Raw genomic sequence first — 27,283 nt, forward strand, 5'->3', positions numbered from 1 at the left:
GTTGGAACTCCAACAGGTCTGTGCTGCTGGGAGTCAACACTACAATGGGGAGACTGGAACTGTGGGTGGGAATAACACAAAAACATACTTAATAGAACACATAAATCACAGCAGTGAAGACACTGACACAGGTGTAAAATATCCCAGAATGGGCTTTAAGTGGCTTCTGCTCATGTGAACACAACAATCACATAAACACACAATCAGAATCTGATGCAGGTTCATTACTTAAATGCACAGACGGTTCACAAAATGTGATACACTTCATGTAGAAACAGTTCTTGTTTTGATAATGAGATTTCGGGGACAAGGGACAAGTGCAACTACTTATTCATATCTCAGACAGAATGTGGCAGAGAAAGAAATACTTCTCTCTCTGTTGGACTTAAAGTCTCTGATGATGCTCAGTTTGTGTCTTTATATGCAGCATTGAATCTGTGATCCAACATCATGTGAAATATCTGCTCACCAAGTACTCTTAATGTGCATTCTCCTGACAGCTGTGGACTCCCAGGTGCAGATGCTATAATGGCAACTCTGTAGTCTCCACTGTCATTCAGAGACAGATCCCTGAGCTCCAAAGATCCTGGAGGATCCATGAGGGTGATCCTTTCTTTATAGTCTGGATTTGTATAGCCTGATAATGTGGTCAATATATTAGTAGAGACAGCATTCTCAACAAAATCCCGGAAGGTCGATGCTAAAGGCGTTTCTGGAGGAATCCTCGTGGTAAATATAACTTTTCCTCCAACAGGTGCCTGCAGGAGGCTGTCTTGTAGCAGCCCAGCTCCTCTGGTTAAACCTAGAGGAGACAGTTAAGGCAGATCAATCTAACGTCAGGTACTGTATCTTCAACAAGCAACTGAATATTTTAGTGCTACAGGGGGTTAGTTTGAACTTTGAAATCAGAAGCCTAAAATGAATCAACATAACAATACAGATTCTCTTATTTCATTTTCTTTGTATCTGGGTCATCTTGCTCACCTGAGATCGCTTGCAGGATGGTGAAGATTATCCCAGCTGTTTCCATCTCAGGATGTCACAGGAAAGAGGAATGTGTTGTCAGTGAATGTTCTACTCCTTCTCTCGGTTGCTTTCACAATATAAATGCTATATAAGGAAGTCAGGTGTTCGCAACATGGTACCTCTGGAAGGGGAAACTTCCTTCATTGTCACAGATCATTAACCAATTGATCAGCTGTTTCTGCTGTGATGTCTGTTCAAATGTTTATGACAGCACCTTTTTTGGACTTGTTTTCATTCATCATGCTTTATGATGCTGGATAGCTTACTGAGTAAAATGTGCAAATCCTAAATATGTGTATAGCAGTCATATCAATGGAAATATTCAATATATACATCCATGCATCCATCATCTGTAATAGCTTATCCTCTAGTCAGTGAGTCACGTGGTTGCTGGAGCCAATCCCAGCTGTTAATGGGCGAGGGCGGGGCACAGCCTGGACAGGTCGCCAGTCCATCACAGGTCACACATAAACTATGTTTTGAATGAATAGAAGATTTTCCTCGAATTTTTTGAAAATAATTTCTCTTGCTCTCTCTTTTTCTCCCTCTTTCACCCGTTCTCTCTCTCTCACTCTCTTGCTACCCCCTTGCCCTCTGTCTCCCCCTTCTCGTTCCCTTGCTCTCCCTTGCTCTCTCTCTCTCTCTTTTTTTCTCTCTATCTCCCTCTGTCCCTTGCCTCTCCCTCTCTCTCTATCTCTTTCGCTGGCCCCCTCGCTTCCCAGAGAGCTCTGGACTGGGTGGAGAATCGTCTCTGAACCCTTTGTATTATTGGACTATACAAATAATTCTGACCTGGCTTGACTAAAGTCATGTTTTAGAGAATATGGACATAACAAGAAGGAACAGCTACTTCAGTCTATTGAATTAGTTCAGATTATTTATTTATAATTATTATTTGTCCCATAAGATTCATAATTCAGGACTGACACCTTTGTTCTTGTGTAAAAGTGTTTCTGCTTGTTTTATGGCCTTGACAGTTCATAATGGAATGGAATAACTTCTTATCTAATTATCATCATCATAAAGTTTTATTAAAACTTTATTACAAAGTCAATAAATATGTTATTGGGCATCACAATGTCCCTCTCAACCAAATATTTACAGTTAGTGTCCATGCTGAGCCCTGTCAGGTCGGCAAAGAGCCTTGAAAGCAGCTTGGAGGTTGTATGCAATAAACTGTGAACTGTTTTATGTCACAGCTGTTTGCTTCAGTGATACAGTTTAACCTGTCTCTCCCTCATGTGAATGCTGCCCAGTTTGTGAGGCATTGATGTTTTAATATCATACACATTCAGATTGGAAATCAAACACTTGGCAGTTTATTCCCTCCCTGTATTATGTTTGCATCATGTAAACAATCAGCATTCTCAGTGGAAATCAGTTGAATAAACAGATTACACTTCAGCAATTATGTTAATTAAGTTGCTGAAGTGTAAGCTTCTTCTAACAAGGCTGAGTTCATATTTCTCAAAGCTTACACAGTGTTGCTGTGATAAACCTCTGATAGATACTAAAACACACAGTAAGATAATAAATACAACATGCAGAGTAGGTGGCTTTATCACTTGAACCTGTTATTAATTAATCCGATCAGTGATAAAGATTGCGACAACTGCAAGAATCTGAAGCTAAACATTTTCTATAATAAAATAAATATCTGCCTGCATTTTTCACGCTCTGACCTTTGGAGAAAATGTATATTATTTTATACAAAGTCCTTAAAAAAGTGTTTGAAGGCCATTAACTTGCTTCGATTAGAAATTTATTACATTAATTTAATAAACTAATTAAGGCTTCTCTCTGAATTGTGTTTACTTAGCTGATTAATAAGAACAATATGAATGATAATGGTTCTTCTTAACCTGGTGTATTCAGTGCCACTGTCCACATGACATGGAAAGAAGTAACAGTGCAGGTGAGCTCCTCCCCTCAAACACACTCACACACACTTACAGCTCCTTCTTCACCACAATATTCCCAACGTGCCTGAAAACTGCTGGAGAAATGGAAACAGCTATGATAATCCTGATGATCCTGGGAGTGATTTCAGGTGAGATCTTATTACTTGAGAAAACCTAAGAGGGAGAAGTAACAAGTCAATGTGTTTGAAACTAGCTGTGCTGCTTTTTGATACTATTGCACGTTTCCAAAGTCAGAAATCAGTTGTTAATTATTAAAAATGCATCATAGTGACATTTAAATGTGATCTAAAATGTATTACTATTAACCAATGTGACTGAGAGAATTAACTTCTTCAGCGTGCATGTTTATTTAAATCTCTTTATTTTTTTATGACATCTGGCACACACGATTACACACAAAGGATTTAGACAGAAGCTTATTTTTTATTACTTATCATACTGTATCAGCAATGTCTCAGTGTCACATAACAACAATACTATTTTTGTGAACATTTTCTATGAATGATTTAAAACGAATTGAAAATGATTGAAAGTAGACTCGGTCATCCTTCCTGAATCTGTGAATATCTCCTGCAGGTTTAAGTCATGGATCTGGTGTGCTGCCAGACTCTCTGCATGCAACTTCGGGAGGAAAAGTGATATTCACCACAACAGTGACTCCAGCACAAAAGCCATTTCTTGTCGTCACTTGGAGTATTGCGAATTCCCATGGCGCCGTTAACAATATCATCACCTCATCGATAGAAAACATAACTGCACCTGAGTATGAAAGCAGGATCACTCTCTTCAGAACTACCGGATCTCTGGAGCTCAGGGACCTGAGGCTTGGTGACAGTGGAGAATACAGCGTCATGATTATATCAGATGGAACTGCAATGAAGAAAGGAATCTGCAAACTGGAGATATATGGTAAAACCTTATTTCACATTCTGGATTATTTTTTATCCTGTACAGTTATTCCATCAAGGAATCCAGTGCAATAATCAGTTCATTCTAAAATTATACATTGTATTAAAGTAAGCAAATTAATGTTATGTTCACTCTTCTGTCTTGCTATATCACAGTTGAATTACGTGATAAGGTGACAATCAGTGTGGTTTGCGGTGAGGTGAATCAAATCGTTACATAATCCCAGATTGATAGTGTCGGTTGAACCCATTTCCCCTGCATGAGGATGTGCAAAACAACAACTTGCTGTGCCTCTCCCACTTCTCCCACAGTGTCAGTCTCCAATGTAGTGGTCACTCCCAGCAGCACAAGCCTGGTGGAGTTTGTCAGCTCTGTCTCTCTGTCCTGCTCCTCCTCTGGCTCCTCTCTGTCTTTCGTCTGGCTGAACGGCAGCTCTAAAGTCACAGCCGGTGAGGGAGTTCAGATCACTGATGCTGATGGAGGCTCCACTCTCATTATTACCCGTGTGACTCGCTATGACCAGGGACCATTCAGTTGTCACGTGTTAAACCCTGTCAGTAATGACACCAGCAAGCCAGTACAACTGTCAATCAGCTGTGAGTTGCCACACACCTACCAAACCTTCACAGGTTTATAGATCTATCTGAATTTATTTTATTGCAAAGCATTGGTGATGCTATGTTCAATGTTCATCGCAAATGTTGTATATTGCAGTTGGTCCAGAAAATGTTGTCTTGGCAACATCTCCAGTACACGAGTACTATGATGAAGGCTCAGACATCAGCCTGTCTTGCTCAGCTCTCTCTAATCCACCAGCTCAGTTTTACTGGCTTCTGAATGAAACCTTACTGTCTAATACTGGACCAGAGCTCAGGCTGGAGAACATCCAGAGGAATCAGAGTGGAGCCTACAGCTGTGGAGCCTACAACAACAAAACAGTGAATTACCAAACATCTAAGCCAGCAGTGGTCACTGTGCTTAAGGGTGAGTCGGAGTGAAGGACTTCTTGAAAGAATGATCCCAATTACATCTTTCTCACAATCGATTCTTGATAATTGTTGTTGTTGTTGTTGTTTTTCTACCCATAGCAACCATCTCCAATGTAGTGTTGACTCCCAGCAGCACAGACCTGGTGGAGTTCACCTCTGTCTCTCTGTCCTGCTCCTCCTCTGGCTCCTCTATCAATTTCCGCTGGCTGAACGGCAGCTCGGAGGTCACAGCCAACAAGAGTGTTCAGATCACTAATGGAGGCTCCAATCTCACTATAATCAATGTGACGCGCTATGACCAGGGACCATTCAGATGTTATGTGTTTAACCTTTTCAGCAATGGCACCAGCAACCCAGTTGTCTTCTCCATCAACTGTGAGTTCCTAACCTGTGTGTGTATGCGGACAAAAACACAACATGCAGCTCAAATATGACTTTTTCTGTTGTTGTATTTGCTGTTTCATTGGTTTCTGCTGGTTCACTAGTTTTTGCTGTTGCTCACAAATTGTATAAGAAATAATGATGTAGTTCTGCTATGTCTGCATTCAGCCTTCACATTGCGTTAGGCTGCATGCAATGTGACCTTTTCCCTCAAGCTACTAACATTTATTTGTGACCTTCTTTTTGCTGGTATTTACTCCTTCTTTGCTGCACTCTGCAGATGGCCCAGACGATATTCATTTGAAGGCATCTCCATCACAAGAAGACTTTGATGAAGGCTCAGACATCATTCTGAAGTGCTCAGCGGTCTCCAAACCGCCTGCCTTCTTTCAGTGGTTTCTGAATGGAGTGTTGCTGTCTGATACTGGACCAGAGTTCAGACTGGAGAACATTCAGAAGAATCAGAGTGGAGCCTACAGCTGTCGAGCCTACAACAACAAAACTATGAGATACCTGACATCTCAGCCTGCAGTTATCAAAGTACAGGGTGAGTTGGAATGAAAAAACTTTGGACATGGTGTCATCATAACATTTTTGATATCTTGAGAAGCTTGTGACGGTATTATGAATAGGATTCCTGATCATTAGTTTGTTTCCACCCACAGTTCCAGTCTCAGGTGTAGTGGTGACTCCCAGCAACGCAGACCTAATGGAGTTCAGCTCTGTCAATCTGTCCTGCTCCTCCTCTGGCTCCTCTCTGTCCTTCCACTGGCTGAACGGCACCTCTGAGGTGACAGCCAGTGACAGAGTCCAACTCACTAATGGAGGCTCCACTCTCACAATAACCAATGTGACTCGCTATGACCAGGGACCATTTCGGTGCAACGCGTCCAATGCTGTCAGTGTTGGACTCAGCCGGCCTTTCAATCTTGTCGTCCAATGTGAGTGTATGGTAACACACACTTGGTCCCTCAGCAGAGCCTCTCAGATAAAGTAGTCTTCACTCTCAAGAAGGAGGAGGAAGAATATATAGTATATATGTGTATATTCACCCTATATTCTAGTATTAGTTGTCAAAATATGATCATTATTTCAGTAAACATAAAATAGTATCTGTTCACAGATGGACCTGACAGTGTGACCATCTTAGCACCAAACTCCACTCATGCCGGAGGTTTCACAATGCTCTGCTGCGCCGCTGCATCTGTACCATCAGCAACGGTCACTTGGCTCTTTAAAGGAAGTCCAACCAGTGTACATGGAGCTGTGCACATCATTCAGTCAAGCAGCAGCTCTGACCAAGGGAGGTACACGTGCACTGCTGCGAATGCTGTCACAGGCCTCAGTGGAACGGTGCACCACGATTTATCCGTTACAGGTGTGTGACTAAACAAGCAAAAGCCTTTTTGTCATAATAAGTGACTTCAGTTTGTGAGCATTGATTGGTAAGTTCCGGACCTGTACAGAAAGTTCTGGGGTGTGCAGTTATGTACAGCTGAAAAGATGTAATGATATGAGACTAAATGGATTCATGGTTGGAAAGAGATGTTTGCTGCTAAATGGTGTCAAGAGTCAACTAATGTGTGTGATGTATGCATACTTGCTCACTTGTAATCATCACTTCAACCAAATGGATGCAGCTGATGTGCAAATATACATGAGGAAGTACATTACTGCCATAAAAATTCAACCTTTGCTTACTTCCATGTTTCGAGCTCCGAACTCAACAATCAACCTTGTCTGCATTGGGCAAGAATACACTAACAATAGAATTCTTTTCCAGCTCTCCCTGCTGGTGACTGCTCTGCCATTGCTTTAAAAGCCGCTGCTGCGACAGCTGGATGTTGTATCATAATTGCAGTCGTGGCCGTAATGATTGTGTTCTGCATGATCAGAGGGAAAAGGTACGAGGGAGGATGATTACTAACATTTTCAACCCTTTCATTTCAGTCCTTTTTTCACCAATTCACAAACTTATGTACTTGTTCTTTCTGGTTAAGATATGGCCACATATAGACATGAGAAATTAAATGAGATGTTTTTCTTCTATTGATGTTAAATTCATTCAAGGGTTTCATTATTTATTCATGGTCAATGTCTAACCAAAATGTTTAACCAATGTGTGATATTTTCACATGATCCATAAAAGTTTGATCAGCAGACATAAATGATTCTTAACTTCATCTCATATAACCTATTGTAAAGTGATGTTCTTGCCAAAAAAAGTCATTATACAAAATTAACCCAACCAGATCACTCAGATAGTTTTTTTAAAATTGGTTTGAGTGAATGAACCATTACATTTTGTAAAATCACTTGAGTATCACTTTATTACAGCCTCATTATAAAGTGTTACTCTCATATATAAAATGTTCAGAGAGCTGTTTTGAATAATGGTTAAGGCTACCACATTTTAACATAATCTATTCCTGATATTCAGATCCACGAGCAAATATGCAGCACATGCAAAAGGTCAGTATTCAACAGAGCCACGTCCCAATTTCTTTTTTAATTCAATCATGCTGTACAAAGATATAATATCACTGGATCATAAGCTGTAACGTTTCCACTTCGACCTATAGAAAAACAAAGTGTGAGGAAGAAGCCCTCAGATTTACAGATGTACAAGAGCACAGGAACAGCACGTCTATCTTCTCTGAATTCACAGGTGAGTTTGAGTTTCTTACTCTGCGACTGACTCAAACCATGAAAATGTGTTTTGTCTTTGCTGTACTCTATAAATAGGAACAAACTTTTTGACAGGCAGAATTTAAATCAGATATATTATAGTGTGACTCATCATCCCCGTCTACTTTCAACAAGCATCAAGGTATCTTAGGACCAATCAGATCCTAAACGTCAGAATCAATCAGAAATCACAGAGAAAAGGCTTTTAGAATGATAAATGCACTAAGAGAGAATATTTCTTCCAAGTTTGTTAAGTAATCATATAACAAAATAGCTATTTTAATCATAATAATACGATTGTTGGAGCACTGTTTTTACTTTTATTTGTTGTTATGCATAATGACAACTTTTCTTTGTCTTTCTCCTGCAGCCTGACTCTACTTCTTTCGTCACATCCTTTTAATCTCTTGACAAAGCCTGTAGATCACAACAGCGAGGTTTCATTTTTTAAATGGGGGGGAAACACTAAGCAAGCCTTCATCGAGGTTCAAAAAGGCACATTGTTAATGAAAGACACCAGTGTTTTAAAGTGTTTGTTAGTTTTATTTTATTAACCATTTTCTGCTACCTTTGCTTCACTGCTTACAGTTTGGATAAATCAGATTGAGTGTGTGTGTCCTGTTCATGTGTGATTGTTTGCATCAAACATTTTGTAAGAATTGATTCAATGTAAATTAACGGAAGTACAGCACCAAAGCTGAAATGTGTAAATCAATATTTATTTTATTAAACGTAATTATTAAAGTAAGCCTGAGTTAAATGTCTTTGGATGTGCCGTGTGTTTAAGCATGTGTCTTGACAGATTTTCAATAGCTTAATATTGGAACATGAACATATGATTATAACTCCTACAGATTCCCAGATGTGACCCAGGCGTCAGATATATGTAGTGAAGGTGTAACTTTACTGTAGTAACATATACTTCACTAGATTTATTATGTGCTTATAATCATACAGTATGTGGTCATATAAGTGTTTTGTCTTTGTGTACACATGCTGTGGGAAAAGCTTGATCCAGACTCAGTAATACTCCAATGTACTCACCAGTTAGTCCCCACTGTGAACAGAGTCCTCTGGCATTACCTCCTGAGACCCTGCGTCGTCATATGTGGACATTCCATTTTTCCTACGACAAACAGGAAGAAATGTGTCATACTCTTTACTTTTTTCGTTGTATAATTATTTGGTCCAACTAATCCCAAATAGCAGGGAGGTATCAAAATGCATACAAAATAAATGTCTAGGTCTCAGGAGGTCAATACAGTACAGCCTAACACTGTCCCTGCTGTCTTATTTGATTTTACTACACAGAACATTACTTTGTGTATGAAATTTATGGGCAAACCTTTACAAGTCTGTCAGTTCCCAGTGCTTTGCATAGGTCACAGATAAACATATCACTACTGAACTTATTAAGGGAGGCAGTAGTCGAGTGGGTAGAGCTTCCGCTTAAGAACCGGAGGGTTGCCGGTTCGAGTCCCTGCCGAGCTGCCCCTGAGCAAGGCACCGAACCCTCAAGTGCTCCCCCCTCTGCGAAAGGTGGTAATATAATGTAATGTAAGTCGCTTTGGATAAAAGCGTCCTCCAAATGATCGTAAAAAATGTAATCACGATTACAGGTGTCTATCACAGAGTCCATGATTTACATCTACTATCACTGCTTTATGACACATGTTGAGTCCAAATAAATGGACTTTGTCTATCCTCTGTTGATGAGTGTGTGTGTGTGTACTAAGCCCGGTATGGAAAAAAAGCATCATGGAGGGATCTGCATTATCTTCTTCCTTAATCTCTTTGTAGTACAGTGCCCAGACCATTATTTATGTTGCCCTTTGTTCATGTCATCACCTTAAATGACTTTTCTTCACTTGTAATCATTAAAAAATAAAACAAATTCAATTGAAAGAAATCAGTTTAAAAATGTGTTACTGTGCACTGTGCCTAGTCAAATAGACATACACAGTTTAACACACCTATGTGTTTGTTTCCCTTTGCACTCTTAACCAAATGTCTTATAGACACAGACAGTTTCTAATGATGTTTGTTCAGGAAGGACAAAGTTATCAGATTGAACAAAAGGTCATGTTGGTCTGTTTCTATGGGTTGCCATTCTGTTTACATTACAGAATCTTTACTGTATCGCATTTATAGACTTGGTGAGCATTCAAAGAATCCATTCAGAGCTCATAAACATTTTTTACGACAAAATAACTTTACTCTTTACTTTACTCTATTGCCTTTACATTTTATCTTTTATTTCTCTTCTGACATGTGGCAATAAATCATCAATAAGTGATTTGATTTTGTTGAGAAATCCCATTTTCCTGGGAGGTCAAAGGTCAGTTTTATAGGGCCCCATTCTGGATTGAGGAAAGATTCATTTTCGTTCCCTTTAACTTGTTAGATATCAGTCTTGATGTGTGTTTCCCCTGTCGGTGCAGAGCTTTAGGTCTGAGTGAGGATATGTGAAACCCCTTTATGTTTACACTTACAGTGCCACTTACAATAGAACATTGTATTTAGTGACCTCCTGTTATGAAACACATCGTATATGTTGGTGACACATCCTTAGCTAACATTTTACCTCCTTTACTGTACATATACAAGTCAGGAGTCATAGACATGGGACACAGTGTCAGTGTCAATACATAGTTTCGGCTGATCTCATCCCTCCCTCATGTGTTTTTAACATCTCATTTATCAGGGTTACATCCCCCCTGTATAGCGGTTTTGAAAAGCTAACCTCATATATAGATGCACAATATGGAATCGATTCCTCCTCAATTTCTAATTATCTAACCTGTGTTCGACATTAAACACAGTCTGTTTGTGAAGCCGTCTGATGAGGGCGTCTGGCTTTGATCCTCCTCCTAAAGGAATGCTACGCCTGACTGCTGCTCCTCAAACACAGCCCTGTATGAGGACCAAAACCACTTAAGAGCTCATAAATGTGATGCCTGCCCCCTGCATGACTCAGCCTGAAGCGGCAAAAAACAATATAGCCTCATACGTATATATTTCCTATTCAAGACAAGTCTACTACTAAACACATATACACTGAAACGATTGCTTTGAAAATGAATGATATAATAATGTAGTGTTATTCTGTTCATTTCAATCTTCTTCTACTGTTGTCTTCAAGCTTTCACATTCTGGGGAGTTACTTTCATAAATGGTTAGTTATCATTTATTTATTATCACTAAGCCTCGTGATTTCATAAAACTTACCATTTAATCATTAGAGGATGTGCGCTGAACATATATACTGTTGAAATTATACAACAAATACACACTAAGGTGGTATTGGTAAAGTCAATCAGATGTTTGTTGATCGGTTTGTTCTCCTTTTAATGACATTTTAGCATGTCACCGATTTATGGTCAAATTAGGACTAACAATTGCTCTTTGCTTCACTGCACTGACCATTTCTACAAAGTCAACACAGGCTCCATCAAGCTGAGCCTCAGAGCATCTGACTGACCATCAGCCCCCCGGGCATGTCAAACGTATGTACACAGTGCTAACCGTAAAGTCTGTTAGTGCTCTCCATTACTGCGAGGGGGGCAGGGGGCGGTCTTGTGTTGTGGGTGTGGGATGATTCAAAAGCAGGGACACCTAAGACTTTCCTCCAGACAGGACTGCAGGAGTGTTCACCATGGAGCAGAAGACACTTCGCACTGCTATGATGCTTCTTTTATCAGGTAGACTTCAATTTAGATAGTTGGTTTATGAAGAAAAAAAACATGGGACAGTTTATAATAAGTTTGCATTGATTTGAATTTTTAAAGACCTGAAAATTAAATAAATACACTTGACAGGTGGGTACAAAGGATTTTCAGAGGTATTACAGTCTTGCTCCTCATTTCCTCTCAGGTGTGTGTGTGGGTGTACCTATTCTACCGCTGGGACCCCAGAGTGGAGCTGTAGGAGGCGCAGTGAAGTTCACCACCACCATCAGCCCTCCTGCAGTGCCCTTTGTCGCCATCAGCTGGGATTTTAACCGCCCCATGCAAGCAACCCCGGTGAACATCATCACCTCCACCACCTCCGACAATACGGGCCCCGCATATGCCCAAAGGATCACATTAGACCGAACCACAGGGGCCCTGGAGCTCAGGAACCTGAAGCTGGAGGACAGTGGCGAGTACACACTGACCATCATACAGACTGATGGAAAGAAGCCACTAGGAAAGACCACGCTGAATGTGTATGGTGGGTCATTACAATATGATGTCAGTCAGTTGTGTCAGTCATAGACTTGCTGCAATGAAGTTCCGTTTTCTGTTATAAATTCTGCCATTGTGAAACTCAGAATTTATGTTTCTGTTGAGATGACAGGTGTTGATCTAGCGTTGCAAAAAATGAGAATATAGATTTTGTTGTTTCATTGCAAACCTCCAAATTATTACACTTTACAATGTTTTCCAGTATTTTCTACAGTATACATCGATACATTTGAGCATTTTTAGTGGGCAGACGTTTATTACTGTCTTCTTACAGCACCGCTAACTGGAGTCACCATCACCGGCCCTGCAGCCGTCCTTATAGAAGGCAGAAGCTCCACCAACCTCACCTGTGACGCCTCCGGCTCCATCAGCACTATAGAGTGGATGAAGGGCGGCCTGCCTCTCTATCCCAGTGACCACGTCAGCTTCTCCGCCGACAACAGCACAGTGCTCATAAAGCCTGTACAAAGCACCAACCACGGCATCTACCAATGCAAAGTCAGCAACCCGATCAGCACCATCACAGCAGCCTATAATCTCGCCGTCAACTGTGAGTATCGATCACTAACGCAGTAAAGCACTCAGCTTTAAAGTATTTAGGCACCAGTTTGTAATTGAGAATACTTCATTGTTCTATGACCTGATTATATATTCCTCTTCGTTATGCAGACGGGCCTCACAACATATCAATAACTGGACCACCAGCAGCTCCACTGGGCCGCAGAGTGACGCTGCAGTGCTCCGCAGACTCTGTTCCTCCCCCGGCCTTCAGCTGGATGTTCAACGGCAACAAGACGCGTGTTACCAACTCCCTGTACGTCATAGAGAGGATGGATGCAGAAAACACAGGGAATTACACCTGCGCAGTCCGAAATGAGGTCACCCAGTGGGAGAACTCCACAGTCGTCAGTCTGAGAGGTGAGATTTCACCTTTTCACCTGGAACAGGAATGAGATTATGTCTTTGAAGTGCAGATTAAATAGTAACCAATTAGCAGTTGCAATTTAATACTGTTAAGATAAAGATTTTATATTCTTGCGGGGAAGACAACCCTGTAATGTTAATGCAATTGTTACATTTTAAACCATGACAATATTTCAAGGTAACATCTACTTTTCTTTTTGAAGCTTCCTGCAGTGCCCCTTACTGGTCATTTCCATTACTTTTGCTTAGTGCACTCTACCTGGGAGGATGGATTCAGATGTAGGAAGTGTCTGTTGAGGTAAGGCTGCTAAAATGAATCCTACATCTTTACATGTTTCACTTTTAATTTGTTCTTTCTCATTCTGGAATGACTAAACATTACTTTCTATCTTCTTCTCAGACTCTTCCATCCCTGAGGTTCTTTGCTTATGACGGAGGATTGATGTAATAATCACAAATGACTGCAGAATCTATGTCAGTTTTAAGAATAAAATGTGATTTCCACCTACAGTACAGTGCTTTGAGGCTACAGAATGTCATTGTTGAAATAATGTAAAAACTCTCAGAGAGGAGAATCAGATCCCTTCACTTGTGTTATGTTAGTAAAATACACTTATTGAACATGGGCCACATTAAGGGAGGTGCAGGAACTCTGTCACACCAAATAACAGCTATTTATATTCATTGCTTTATTCTTCAAGGTGCATTTGTTAAATGTTCATGTCAGGGCCAGCAGAGGTGTAAAATGTTTTCAGTGTAATTTGTGTTTGATTTAAAGTTTTAGCTGATTTAACATTAACATTCCATTTAGGGGCTGGGCCCTCTGAATGAAGTGTTCATGCTGTTTAACTTTGCCAAGCTGTTCTGTGGGTCATTGGGCATTATGAGATATACTAATGAACTCTCTGAGTGTTTATTCATAGACATTATCCAGCCTCATACAAACTTATCCTCTTCCAATCAGTTAGTTTTACAGCTAAAATCTGATCCATATACTGTCAACTCCTTTAAATAAGACTTAAAACTGTTTTATAATTATGTCCACGGTTTCACATGCAGTGTTTAGGGACAGTCATCTTATATTTAATGAAATGTTTGATTTAAATAACCATTGACAGATTGTTTTTTTGAATAAAACATCTTTTTACCTCTTTTCTCTTCATGTAACGGCTAATTTATTGAAAACACCATCATCAGGAAGTATACATTAATCGTATGCTTCTCCCTCCTCATCCCCATCCTTGACCTTAAGGCCGCTACGCTCAGCTCTGTGTGTGTGTGTGTGTCTGTCCGGGCCCGGCTGTCTCACCCGAAACACTTTGTATTCTCAAATACTGTTGAGCTTCAATTGTCTTCAATTTGTGTTTGTAGCTTTGTTCACTGTGCAACAAACTGGTTCAATGTGTTGTTGTGGCGATTTATCCCTGTGCTCACTTAGAGTTAGAGATTAGACAAATGATTTGAACTGTCTTGGTGAGGCCACATGAGCTCAATTGATCATTTAAGCATTCAATGTATACAGCCTGAAACACTTTCCTGTCTTTAGCAACATTTTGTCAGTGTTGTCAGTGCAAAATCATGTTTCACAATGCAACATCAGCACAATAGTGGCGACACAATATTGCACAATAGCACACTCAATGTCATTTCCTGTTTTTCTCTTTGTTTGTTTTTTTGTATTGTCTGATACCTTGGTGATGATCAGTATTGAAACAAACAAGAAGGAACGTATGTATTCATGCAGACAAAGGGCTTGAAATAATAAAGTGCAGCACAGACAAGCTTCAAAATCTCTTTCCTGCATTTTTGCCTTTACTGAGTCCTAAATTGTGTGGCTGTATTGTGAACGTCATTAGTTTTTTATCATTCATTCATTAATGAGCGTTTTCTTAATTTCGGGTGGATTTTTACTGAAATTCAATCAGTTTCCAATGAGAAGCATTTCTCTAGACTGGTGTCATCATTTGGCCATATGGGGTCGCTGTTGCACTCGTAGTTATAAAGGGGATTGAGGACTAAAGCAGCAGACCTCATGCAGATGGCTGGATACTAAATTGCAGTTCATTGGTGAATAAACTAACCCAGTGAAACTGTTTGTCACAGGCCTGCGTGTTTTATAGTGATGAGCTTTGGCAAAGGTGTCTGTTCCATTTATGGGCCTGTTTTTACTTCTTTTTCTGTGAAACTCTCCACTTCTCCTTTTCCACTTCTGAATTATGGTATTGTATTGTCTTTTGAGTGATTGTTGAGCAATCGTGACTTTAGGGAACTTCCTATATCCTGATCAGAAGCTTGAGGAACTTGATGGGAGTGAACCAAACATCAGACACACCTCGCAGTTACTGTACATGTGGCGTCTCGTGCATAGAGTCAGTATCAAACATTTCCTCTTTGCTTTGTATGCCCTTTCTTCTTGCCGCTTTGCCTGGCTTTGCAATCTGACCAATGTAACAACTCAGTGACCTCTGTGAGAGCTCATTACAGTTGGCTGGTAATGGGTTCTCTACTTGGTGTCTCAATTGAATCTTGATATTCTAACTGTGATTAACGGCAGTTGCAGGCTGAATAACTTTGTTGGTTAAATTGCTTGGTTTGGCTTGCAGGGCTTTTATTTAAGGTGTTTTGTTATTTTGTCCACTCGCCACAATGGAAACTTGCAGCAGATTACAGCTCACAATGCTGAAATTGATATTCATCACTTTGCTTCCAGGTAAGAGAACACATTTTGCTGATTTTTACAATGTGGACGGGTTTCAGTGCAGATTTATTTAAGCTTCATTGTGTGTTGAATAAAACTTTAGAGAGAGGGTGGTAGTATTACTTACAAACTAGTTAAAAAGTGCAGTTATGGAACTGCTCTTAAACACACATACATCAACAAAGGCATCGTTATACTCAATTAGTAAACACAGCTGCTCTAAAATGGAAAATCACAGTGATTGCTTTTTATAGCTGTTGACTCCATATGTGACTGAGATGGCGTAAAATGAGTGATTACCCAAAAAAAATCCCCAAAGGCAGACTGATGTTTTTGACTGATGAATCATAAAACAGAGCCGGCAGAGTTTAACAGGATGCCTGATTTCTTCTTTCCCATTCCCATCTTTTACTTCATCCTGCTGCCACATGGCCTCATTCTATGGCAGCGCTTCAGGCACAAAAAATCATGGTCCAGTCTGAAGTGACTGGCTACCTCGGCCATGATGTCACCCTGCCATGCCAGTTCATCAAAGGCGCACCAGACGACATGGTAACTCAGGTTCAATGGGATCTGCTGCCACCAGAAGAAAAAGAAATCACCATGGTTGTTTCTAATGGAGTTAATATCACTGTGAATGATCTGAAAACAGTGGAGATTTCAGGGGAATCTTTGGTCATAAGAGAGGTGAAAATGTCTGATGCAGGAGTTTACCGCTGCACCATTACAACGTACCCCAGGGGGCCATTTCGAGAAACCATGACCCTTGTTGTTGCTGCTGAAGGTGAGTAAGTAAACCACTGACACAATCTGTGGCCATAATACATGAAAGAAAAGTTGAGCTTCAAAATGAGCATGAAGTCAAACAGCTGACTTCATGCTCATTTACAGTGTAGCAGCCAGATTATGGTCACGCAGCACTACGACATCATCACAGGAACATCGCCAGGTCCAAAATCTGACACTCTGCTCTAATAATGATAATATGTAATTTTACAACATATTTATATGAACTGTCCTGACAGGGGTCGTGCCTAAACTGTATGCTGTTCGTCTCCACTATTCCATGTTCCCCCACGCACAAAACATGTGTGTTAATGTAGGTTAATGCTGCACATGGTGCTTTAGGAAGCAGCATGTATGGTGCTCCTACTCACGTTCTCTCTCTCTCTCCGTCTCTTGTTCCGTTCTCTCTATCTTCTATCTCTGTATTACAGTGCTATTTACAACTTCCCCTCCTGTCTCTCTTTCTAGCTCTGTGTCTCATATCTGTTCACGTTATTACAATGTCATTACACATTACTCTTATCTGTTATAACAGTGTTATTAGAACTATCTTATCGGTTGGTTTGTTGTGGTTTTCTTGTTCTCGTTCGATCGAGCAGGAGATGGAACAGAACAGATGCCGTTATCATCAGGGGTGATTGCTGGCATAGTGATTGCCATCATGCTGCTTTTGGTGATTATGGCAGTCACAGCTTACCTCATCATCATCAGGAAGAGGTGCGTGTGTGTCTGTGATGTGTAGGAGTCTTAAGGCCTTACTAAGACTCTACTAGTATTTGATCACTGAACACAGTTAGGGGTTCAGTGGTTAGTTCTGTTGCTGTTCTTCATGTACTTCACACGGAGACGTTCAAATCTCCTTGTACTTTATTCCACAACTCTGCCTTACTTATCCGCAGTAACGGGTGCAGAAGACCTAATGATAGCTTTGTGGATTTCTTTCCACAGACACAAGGATTTGGTCAGTCACACCATCTGCATGGGTGAGAACAACTGCACTGGTTCCTCTTATTTCTAAATAGCACAGTAGTTCTGCTTTCTTCCTGCTCCACTTCATTCTTGGTAAATCATGAATCTCACAGATACGAGTCGGCCAGCGGGGGATGTGGCCAGGTCGACTGTGATGTCACCAGAGGAGGCAAGTTCAACACAAGTTTAACACAACTGCAGCACGTATCAGTCTGGGGATCATGTTTAAATTTCTGCAGACTAGACGTCTGATTTTACTGAAAGATGATGCAAAAGATCAAGCATGATGCTAACAATGACAAGATCACATGAAAAGGAGAGAGAGAGAGAGTGTGTGTGACAGCGGGAAAGAAAGAGTGTGTATTTGCTCTTCAACCATTGTCTTCTCAGGTGGGCAGTCAGTTCTCATCTGAAGTGTCTTTCTCTTTTAGCGCTGTTACCTAATCACTCGGCTACACACTCTCTCTCTCTCTCTCTCTCTCTCTCTCTCTCTCTCTCTCTCTCTCTCTCTCTCTCTCTCTCTCTCTCTCTCTCTCTCTCTCTCAGAGTTTGGTATACGCAGATGTCAGGATCAAGCAATGCAGATATGCATCGCCTTCTTCCGATGACAAACACTCCAAGAGCACATATGTTGATGATGATGACATCACATACTCCCACGTGGCATTCGCTCGTCGACCTTTTCAATAGGAGGGAGAGACACTTATGCTTCACTAGATAAGATGCACAGCTGTCCATAAATCAACTGCTGAGCATGATCACCAAGGCCAGACCCGTGTCAGTGCTCCAACATCTGACAGAACCCGAACCTGACCGATCAATCAATCATTACCGATCAAGCTTTCTGCAAGACAAGACCTCACCTGAACACGGGTCACTCACTCTCTGACCAGGAACAAAGCAAGGAGGCCCTCTGGCTTCACAGCAACAGAGAGAATGTAAACAAACAATGCATCGCTTTTTTTAGTGAATGTCAAGACAGTTGACATACCTTTTTTCCACCTTTAATGTGACATTGCAATCGACATAATTCAAGCGAAAAAGAGCAGATTTTAGGATAGAATAATGGACTAACTGGAGGATCCTGGTGGTGTATTGGTTCAGATTTGATCCAAGCCGTCAAACTTTGGCCGGTGGCTGGATTGTGGTTGGCCAATTCAAAATGAAACCAGTCCTTTTTAGACTTTTTGGACATGTGCTTTGGATTATCCTCATGTTGGAAGGTGAGATTCCTCTTTGTCTTTCTTTCAGCTTTCTGGTAAAGCGCTGCAGGATTTCTGGCTAAATATATTCAGATTTGGAGCCAGTTGTTATCTATTCTATCCAGACTAGAATCCCTGTGCCCGCTAAAATATCTCTCTGTTCTTTTAAGCTCCTCGAAGGCAATTGTATAGGATGCTTTACTTTCTGTCCCTTTCCCTAAAAAAGAGAAGAAAAGCTTGTATATAGGGGGTTTCAAGGTCACATTAAAGGTTACTTTTAAGAAATGTCTGAGTTTATACATCCATTGCATATGAGCTAGATGTTTCCAGCTCCCGGGCACTGCAGCTGCTGTTACAAATAACAGAGGCGGCGCTCACAGAGTTCCAATTCTTTACCATCAAGGGGGAACAAGCGATGGAATAAAAGGAAACCACAATTTCAAAATAGCCTGCCGAGAAGGAACCAAAGCGAGCTATGTACACACCAGCACAATAGCTGTGACCTAAAGGAGGCAAGATCTGAAGCTGTTTGAAGGCTTTAGAGGTGACATTAAGCTTGCTCCCTTTCTGCTACTGGCAGCAAAAAAAAACAGCCAGGAATCCATCATCAAAGCATGATTGGTGTTGCTGTGGATTGTCACATTTAATTGGAAATGTACAGCCACATGCGAGTGTATTCTGAAATTTCATTTCATTCGAACGTGGGAGCCACAGGCTGTGCAGGAGGAGAGACACACTAGTTAGAAGTGAAGAAGCGAAATGTCTCCGTCTAAATAATTCAGTCCAGCGGTCGTATTTAACCTCCCAGACAATGGCAGCTGCTGATACTCTTTTATTTCACTCATCTTGTTTTGTGTTGAGCGTCGCACTGTGGGTAAGAAGGTGTCACAGTGAGGTGGTGCGCTGCATAAGTGAAGGTAGCATTCTGCTAACAGTCACAATCTGTCACCTCCTGAGTTTCAACCCGTGTTTCCTGGCTGTGTCGCTTTGTGGGTGAGACACTTTGTCACTGTGCTGTAAGGTGTGAACATAATCAGTGTTTTTCTGTTTAAAATGCATCCGGCTGAAGTGCTCGTGTTTCAATCTGCAGCTTGTGTCGGTCTTTGATGGAACGCATGTGTGGAGAAGTGACTGCGTGTCTTTTTTGCTCTGCAGCTATCGATGAATAAAGTGTTTCCACAGAATGTTGAGAATCTGTGGTTTTGTCTGTTTTCTTCCTTTTCTATCAGTGAAGTGCTGTGAAGGCAGGAAATGGATGCGATAATGAGATAGCAGTGAAGAGAAGCATTATGACAGCTTTTTACATATCACACTCATCACACAAGTGTCAGCAATGCATCAAACTTTCCACCTGAACAGCACAGACACCAGCCACCGTGGGACTGTTTGAATATTTTTATTCCAAAAAAGAAGTTTGTGTGTCTATAGGTTTGAACAACGGCGTGATCATGGCACCTTCACCCCTTCACCTCCCACCCTCCCCTCACCTACAAGACACACTACATAGAACCTCTTGCTCTTCAATAGGAATAATAACAATTGAATCATAATATTCATCGGTTTAATAATCCATTTAAGCACTAGTTAAGAAATATGAAAAAAAATACCAAAGGAAATGAAAGTAAATAAAAAGGTTTTGTTTTGCTGCGTGGCCATTCAGACGCCCCGGGTGATTTGTTTTGTGACCCTCCCTTCCCCTTGACATTTGTCGCGGCCGTATTTCAGCATTTTAGGGTTTATAGCCTCTTCTTGCTGCGCTGCAATAAAGCCTTCATTGCAGTTAATAAATGCTGTCAGCTGATGGTTTAAAGCCGCCGACGGCCACGAAATGGCCGCTCGTCGCTGTCACACCTCCGGCTTTGTGTCAAGTCATTTTCGGTTATGAATCAAAGAAACGAGAACAGAGAAGCCGAAGACAAGTGTGGAGGTAACTACACGCTTATATGCTCACCAGCTTGAGATCGGGAGAGAACTGGACATGGAGATGTTGTTGGATAAGTGTGTGTGTGTGTGTGTGTTTGTGTGTATGTGTGTGTGTCGTGTCTAAAGGTGGAACAGATTGGCTGTGTTGTTGTTAAGAATGAGACGTATCAAATCACTGGGAGAAATAGCACAATGTGTCCAAACAGTGTTATGATTCATTATGTAAAGCACTGTCAACAAACCTTTATTGTGCATAATGCTAGAATGCAAACAGTGTCGGTGCCCCTTGTGAATGGCTCTAGAAAATCAAGATCCATTATTCTGCCCTGACATCAGCGCTTGTATTCCTTTGAGGGATTAGAACGCCTGACTATTTTCCTAAATGTGTCATTATGTTATTAAACTGATCCTCTTTCCCTTCTTGGCAGCTTCCTGTTTCAATTAAAGTGATGGTAGAGACTTTTACACATATACTCGCATTTGCCGCATCTTAACCGGTGTAATCGATCTTTTTCGTGCTCGCTGGGGAAAGATAATCAATCACAGTGACTCCAGTATATTCTTTTGTAGCTGTAATCACTCGGGTTGAATCGCTGCTGCTGCTGCTGGGGATGTAGGAAGGACGGAAGCCAAGCGAGGAATCGTGTCCCAGTGACTCCTACTGGTTGGATTCTGAAGTGTACTAGAGAACAGATACAGCGACGGGTCAGTCTGCACCCTGAGGCGATACCACAAGGAGTCAAGGGAATTTTAGTGCTGCTGTGAATTTGTTAAATCTTGGATGTCAGAAAGCTTCAGCGTGCGCCTCACAGCTGCGGCGAGAAGCCACTCGGTACAAAGTGAATTGCATTTCTTGAGCTCATTGGGTTACAGATTTAATGACCTTTGGGACGCTGGTGAGTCAATGAGCTGCTTTATAATTCAGGACGGAGACGGGGAGCCGGGTGATGAGACTCACGACTTAGAAAGCGGCAGGAAAATAAACTGTGAGGCTTTTTAACAGTTTCATTTGCTTTCGGATCGCTTCAAGAATTTCTTTGTAGATTGGAATTCTGCACTTAAAATGCCCGAGAATGATTTTTTTTTGGCATGGGGACACACGAGCACTTCCCTAACCGCTGAAGCAGAGTTTGAGTGGAGGGACGTTCTGATAAAAACAATAAAGCAGCCTTAATGTTGGCCCGGCCCCACAGCTGCCTGATGTAAAATCAATGGCTGCATAAGAGATAGGAAATCAATCTTTAAAGGTCACGCTCCTCGAAAGACGTGGACGTTGTTGGGTGCATGGATTCACACATTAGCGGGGCTGTAACGTTCGATCGGGCGTTCACGAGACTGGGTGTGCCACCTCACCGGAACATTTACGAGAGGCTTTGGAAAGTTGTGTCTAAGATTAGGATTCGCACAGCACTAAGCTGTTCCAAAATCTGTGAATAGGAAGCTGTAATCCAGAGGAATCCCACACCGCTGAGGCCCGATGATCCTAGTCAAGCCTAAAAAAATGGTTCTTGACAGCTTTCTGCCTCGTTATTGACCTTTTAAAAATGTCTCCCTTCAAATATTTGATTATACTTTAAATAGAATAACGTGTTTTTATGTCAGGCTGTCATCTTGTGGTTTGGGGATTACACCCTGCATCAAACCATACGTGCTCTGTAAATGTCACGCCGTCGTCTTTGTGTCCTCACGATTTATGCCAGATAGAAAAATGAAGGCCAGCTTGTCGGCTATAGCTTAAGTGATATTAGATCCACATTCAGCCGGAACAACGCAGACGTTTAATCGAGGCTACAGCATGTCGTCATAGTCCATCGTGTCCCGGGTCAAACTAAGGACGTCTCTTGGTGGGCGAGGCTGTGGCTCCTCTTCAACAAGGCGTCAACCCCACACACACCACAATGCTCCCACACACAGTTCAATTATTCAATCGGAATTCTTTCATCTCTACCACGATTCAATTAGATTCTGCTTAATTCAAAAGAAAAATTTCCAAATGTTCCTCCATGATGCATCAATGCATCTTTACACTGAAGTAAGCCGGCGAACATGTTAAATATTGTAGAAAAGCACACTTCCTCTTTAAGTTAAGGATGAACGGGACTCCCGGTGGTCAGATGAAGTGCTTGGTGAATACGGCCACACACTCTGCTCCTCATCAGGAAAACAAAAAAAATCTAAATCTATTCATCAGCATGATTCCTCTGTGACTGTGTGTGTGTGTGTGTGTGTGTGTGTGTGTGTGTGTGTGTGTGTGTGTGTGTGTGTGTGTGTGTGTGTGTGTGTGTGTGTGTGTGTGTGAATGAGTCCCCAGACACTGCAGGGAGTAATTAGGCGATCAAAAGCTTGAGACAGTATTGACGAGGCCGCGTTGAGTCTATCACTCTGGCAGCAGGCGGTGCTGCGAACGGCCAAATCTGTCTGTTAAACGCCGGGACGGGAAAAGGAGCCGCAGCTACAGCGCGTTGGCACGGTAACAAGTCCCTTCAAAGATGCCCAGAATTACCACATCGGTGCAGATCTAATAATGGAAGTACCTCAGGTCAGGGATTTGTCATTCAAATACAGTGGTGTCCATTTCACTCCTTACCACCTCCTTCTCTCCTTCCCTCTCTCTCTCTCTCTCTCTGTGTGTGTGTGTGTGAGTGTGTGCGAGCAGAGGTGGACAGGAGGTAAAGGCTTGGCAAGTGTTACCCAGGATAACGAGGAACATTAATTTCACATTTCAAAGCTTCTTGCTCGCTCCCATTTTTTTGTTGCTGTCTGATTATCATATATTACAGTTACTGGGTCATGATTCTCCGTACAGACAGACAGGAAGTACAAACCTTTACACACACACGCACGCACACAGTGTAAAGAAAGGCAGCACAATGGTTTCCTTTGATACTATTTGGATCATGGTGTACGTGTGACATGAATTCTTCTCATCCGCCACCTTCCCTCACACACACGCGCACACACACACACACACACACACACACACACACACACACACACACACACACACACACACACACACACACACACACACACACACACACACACACACACACGCACACACACGCAGCTTTAGGTTGCCGGGAGGGACACAAAACTCTTACACGCAGAAATTTGCCTTGGTCAAGTTTCTTAGTATGTTATAATCCACCATATTGTCACATGTAGTCTTTATATAACTCTGTAATTTCCACTTATAACAATGGTAACAAAACAAGGAAGACAACAAAAACAACAGGAAATAATTCTCCGGAGGTCTTTGAGTCGCTGTTTCAGGTCACACACACACAGATACAGTGTGTCCTCCCAACAAGGCTCCTCCTTACTCCAGGGACAGTTAGCCTGGAGGCAGTGTGTGTGTGTGTGTGTGTGTGTGTGTGTGTGTGTGTGTGTGTGTGTGTGTGTGTGTGTGTGTGTGTGTATGACACGACAGGGACATAAGGAGAGGAAAAGGAGGCCAGTAGAAACCAGTAAATCCTCCATCTGGCTGTGTGTGTGTAGGTGTGTTTGTTTGTGTGTGTGTGTGTGTGTGTGTGTGTGTCCATTCAGTTCTGGTCAGATTGAATTGTTTCTCAGTGCAGATTCCATCTCACATGTTTAAACCTTTGAGACTGATTCTGTCACGAGTTCGCCTGGAGAAAGTGTCTCAGTTAATCAGTCTCCTCTCCTTCCTCCTCCTCCGTCTCTCCTTCGCCTCCTCTCCTATTTCTGTTCTCCTCCCGTGGAAAACAAGCAAGAGTTCCTCTCTGCAGCATGAACGTCCAGTTCGTCCCAACACCGCCGCCGCCCACCGCCTCTCCTCTCAGTCCTGGTCACCCATCAAGTCTGTGGTGTTGCTGCTCTGTGGCGGAGGGGGCATAGGTCGCGGGGCGTGAGACGGAGGGCTGTGGTGTAGCCGCCTGGGACTGGGCCCCCCCCCGCCGCCCTCGCTGTCTGTGTTGGAGGAGGACGGGGGCGGGGGTGGGGGTAGCCTGGGCAGGGGCGCTGAGGAAGGCGGTATTCTGGTCGAGGTGGAGCCTATACTGCTGCCTGCTCTCAGGTTCTGGATCCTGCGGCACTCCTGGCAGATCCTCACGTGGGTGCAGCTGCGGGCAGGCAGCATCACAGGGGTGGGGGCTGGTGGTGGAGGGGTTGTATTAGCCCCCAGTGGGTCATCCAAGATCCTCTGGGGTCCAGGGCCCAGATCTGAAGGTCCTGTCCCTCCACCACCGCCTCCTCCTCCAGCTCCACCTGTCAGGGGGCCCACGCCGCTGTACAGCTTTCCGTTGCTGAGGCGCATCTCCCGGACCAGGCGCAGGGGCCGCGGGGCCCCCAGGGCTATGCGGGTGGGGTGGCGTAGGGCTGCTGAGCTGCTGAGCGGCCGGCGGCGACGCAACCGGGAGCTCTTCTTACAGGAGACGGCGTTTCTGAATTCTGTGATCATCTCCTGACAGACAGACACCTGAGGGAGAAGGGGGAGGAGGGAGGAGAGGAGGAAGGACAGAGGGGAGGAGGAGGAGGAGGGGTGCCACAGACCAAGTAGGCAGGCAGCAGAACAAGACAGTGGTGAGGCAGCGCGTAAGTAGAAGAACAGAGGGAAGACCAGCACGGAAAAGCAAGACAAATAAAGGGTCGGGGCAAAAAGAACAGACACAGAAAGGCATGATGAAGAGGGGGGACACAGTGGGATGGAAGGATGGTAAACCAAAACAGAGAGGAGGACGTGATGGGGAAGGATGAGGAGATGAGTAGAGATAGGAGAGTATCCAAGGAGCAGAGAGAGTTATTACAATCCAAACACAGAAAACACCAAAATGTTGTTAAGTTCATGAGCACTTCATTATGACACTATGCACTATGGACAGACAGGCTGACCTTCACACTTCACTGCACACACACACACTAACGAAGACACACTTTCACACACTTTTTCCATCAGTCCAACAGCAACAAACTACTAGAAACGACAAACAAAATGCATCAACAAATCAACTACACACAACATTCTACTTGTAAAAATCATAATTGAAAGGGGATGTGCTCACATAAACAGAAACAATACTCGTTATCGGAGAACACACACTGATGGTCAAATGACAGAAGGTGTATGGTGTTGTGTGTGTGTGTGTGTGTGAGAAAGAGAGAAAGAGAGAAAGACAGAAAGCCAGTGAGAGAGAGAGAGAGAGAGAGAGAGAGAGAGAGAGAGAAAGAGAGAGACGCACAGTGAGATGGGTGAGAAGTAATCCAAGAATGGAAACGAAGAATACCAGCGTACATGTGAGGCATGTAAAAGAAGATACATCGTGACGTTTAATGCCAGGGAAAAAGATCACACGACTTCTTTATGCAAGCAAATATTGCCATTTCTCAATTTTGCTTATCTGTACCATCAGGTTTAGCTCGCAATCACTATGCTTATTGTTAGACACACACATGACTTAGAAACAGGCAGAACATGCAGGCTGACATCAGATCCTGCATTCGTTTGTATACATTTGGTACACTGACATACATTCACACACACACACACACTGCGTATTTTGCACATTCCTCATCATCATCATCATGTTGCGTGCACATACATAACACAAACCCGAAACCCAAACACGTAAAACGATAACACGTATAAAATGGAGGCAAAGCTGAAAAGAAAAGTCTCAGTCGCTCAGACACAAACACAAACACACACAAACACACACGTACGTATAACAGCATAATCAAAAGGGTTTGGCGGTATGCCGGGGAAACCTACTGGGGTGTGTCTGTGGGGTCGGCGAGGGCAGGTATGGGGGCATACCTCATCGGTCTCTGCCGAGCGGCGGGTCGACCACACAAACTCCATTATGGCCACAAACACGGCAATGATCAGGCCACAGATCAGCACCACAAAGATGCCCCCAATGTTCTCCATGCCCAGACCTGACGCAGAGAAAACACACAAATCAAACACCTCAAAGCTGAAATATCACACATTTGGTAACAATAATGTGATTTTCCACCTGTATGGATGAACTTGAACTTTAAGAAAGGCCTTTACACTCAATTCCAATGTTCTTATATCCATTCAGGGGTCTATGTTGAGCACACTGAGTGAAAACAGAAGGTTTGTTGTTGTTTTTTTAGGCACTGTCATTGCCAGCGCTGGTCTGAATCTGGACAGCTTTCTGGACTTGTGGGTTTTGTTTCACAGGATCCATTTCTGTAGATATGATTTATCACTTACTCACCACGATATTGAAATAAATACTGTGTATAAAAATAAGGAAAGATAACAAAAACTATAATGTAGACTGACAGGTTTACTGCAGTTAAACAATTTTGAGTCTGTGCTGTTATTTCTCTGGGTGGCAGCTCACTGGCTCTCAGTCTACTCAGACGGCCCCATAAAAAGTGATGAAATACGCTGCTTGACAATGAAATCAAGAGCGTAACATGCACTAATGGAAATACTGTTTCAATGTTTACCACAAATTATTCTAATAAAGTGTCAGCACAAAATTCTGTAGTTTGTACGTGTGTGTGTGTGTGTGTGTGTGTGTGTGTGTGTGTGTGTGTGTGTGTGTGTGTGTGTGTATTTAAATAAAATTGGCAGGTAACTGCATGACAAACAGCATTACGTGAGATTTCTAAGCAGCTGTAATTTAGTCTGTATATAGATATTGTG

At 42.4% G+C, this 27,283-nt stretch overlaps 4 protein-coding genes across 5 annotated transcripts in view; 3 read left to right on the forward strand and 1 right to left on the reverse strand.

Moving 5' to 3' along the window:
• Positions 1 to 3,030: 3,030 nt before the first annotated feature.
• Positions 3,031 to 10,640, forward strand: LOC143002483 (cell adhesion molecule CEACAM1-like). Its single transcript, XM_076152601.1, has 6 exons — positions 3,031 to 3,076; positions 3,525 to 3,857; positions 4,946 to 5,221; positions 5,508 to 5,774; positions 5,893 to 6,125; positions 10,620 to 10,640. The coding sequence occupies exons 1-6, from the start codon at positions 3,031 to 3,033 to the stop codon at positions 10,638 to 10,640; spliced, it is 1,176 nt and encodes a 391-aa protein (XP_076008716.1).
• A 930-nt stretch (positions 10,641 to 11,570) lies between these two features.
• Positions 11,571 to 13,348, forward strand: LOC143002484 (cell adhesion molecule CEACAM1-like). Its single transcript, XM_076152602.1, has 5 exons — positions 11,571 to 11,612; positions 11,779 to 12,127; positions 12,416 to 12,691; positions 12,811 to 13,059; positions 13,269 to 13,348. The coding sequence occupies exons 1-5, from the start codon at positions 11,571 to 11,573 to the stop codon at positions 13,346 to 13,348; spliced, it is 996 nt and encodes a 331-aa protein (XP_076008717.1).
• A 2,048-nt stretch (positions 13,349 to 15,396) lies between these two features.
• Positions 15,397 to 19,913, forward strand: LOC143002556 (uncharacterized). Of its 2 annotated transcripts, XM_076152717.1 has the most exons (7): positions 15,397 to 15,556; positions 15,669 to 15,775; positions 16,212 to 16,547; positions 17,149 to 17,266; positions 17,498 to 17,532; positions 17,632 to 17,687; positions 18,065 to 19,913. In XM_076152717.1, exons 2-7 carry the CDS (start codon positions 15,712 to 15,714, stop codon positions 18,206 to 18,208), a joined length of 753 nt encoding a protein of 250 aa, XP_076008832.1. In that variant the 5' UTR covers positions 15,397 to 15,556; positions 15,669 to 15,711; the 3' UTR covers positions 18,209 to 19,913. The 2 variants fall into 2 exon arrangements, with proteins under 2 accessions (XP_076008832.1, XP_076008831.1); XM_076152716.1 differs by having other exon boundaries at positions 15,397 to 15,775.
• Positions 19,914 to 23,900: 3,987 nt separating this feature from the next.
• The window catches only part of grik5 (glutamate receptor, ionotropic, kainate 5), a 24,683-nt gene continuing 21,300 nt past the window's right edge, over positions 23,901 to 27,283 (reverse strand). The window contains exons 18-19 of the mRNA XM_076152715.1: positions 26,372 to 26,538; positions 23,901 to 25,081 (exon numbers count right to left, since the gene is read on the reverse strand). Of these exons, the coding sequence (XP_076008830.1) occupies positions 24,443 to 25,081; positions 26,372 to 26,538 (806 nt within the window). The 3' untranslated portion in view covers positions 23,901 to 24,442. The remainder of the gene's footprint in view (positions 25,082 to 26,371; positions 26,539 to 27,283) is intronic.

This window comes from Genypterus blacodes, unplaced genomic scaffold (genome assembly GCF_046128005.1).
Source record: "Genypterus blacodes isolate CSIRO-AG114 ecotype Tasmania unplaced genomic scaffold, CSIRO-AGI_Gbla_v1 ptg000057l_1, whole genome shotgun sequence".
Classification (NCBI taxonomy): domain Eukaryota; kingdom Metazoa; phylum Chordata; class Actinopteri; order Ophidiiformes; family Ophidiidae; genus Genypterus; species Genypterus blacodes.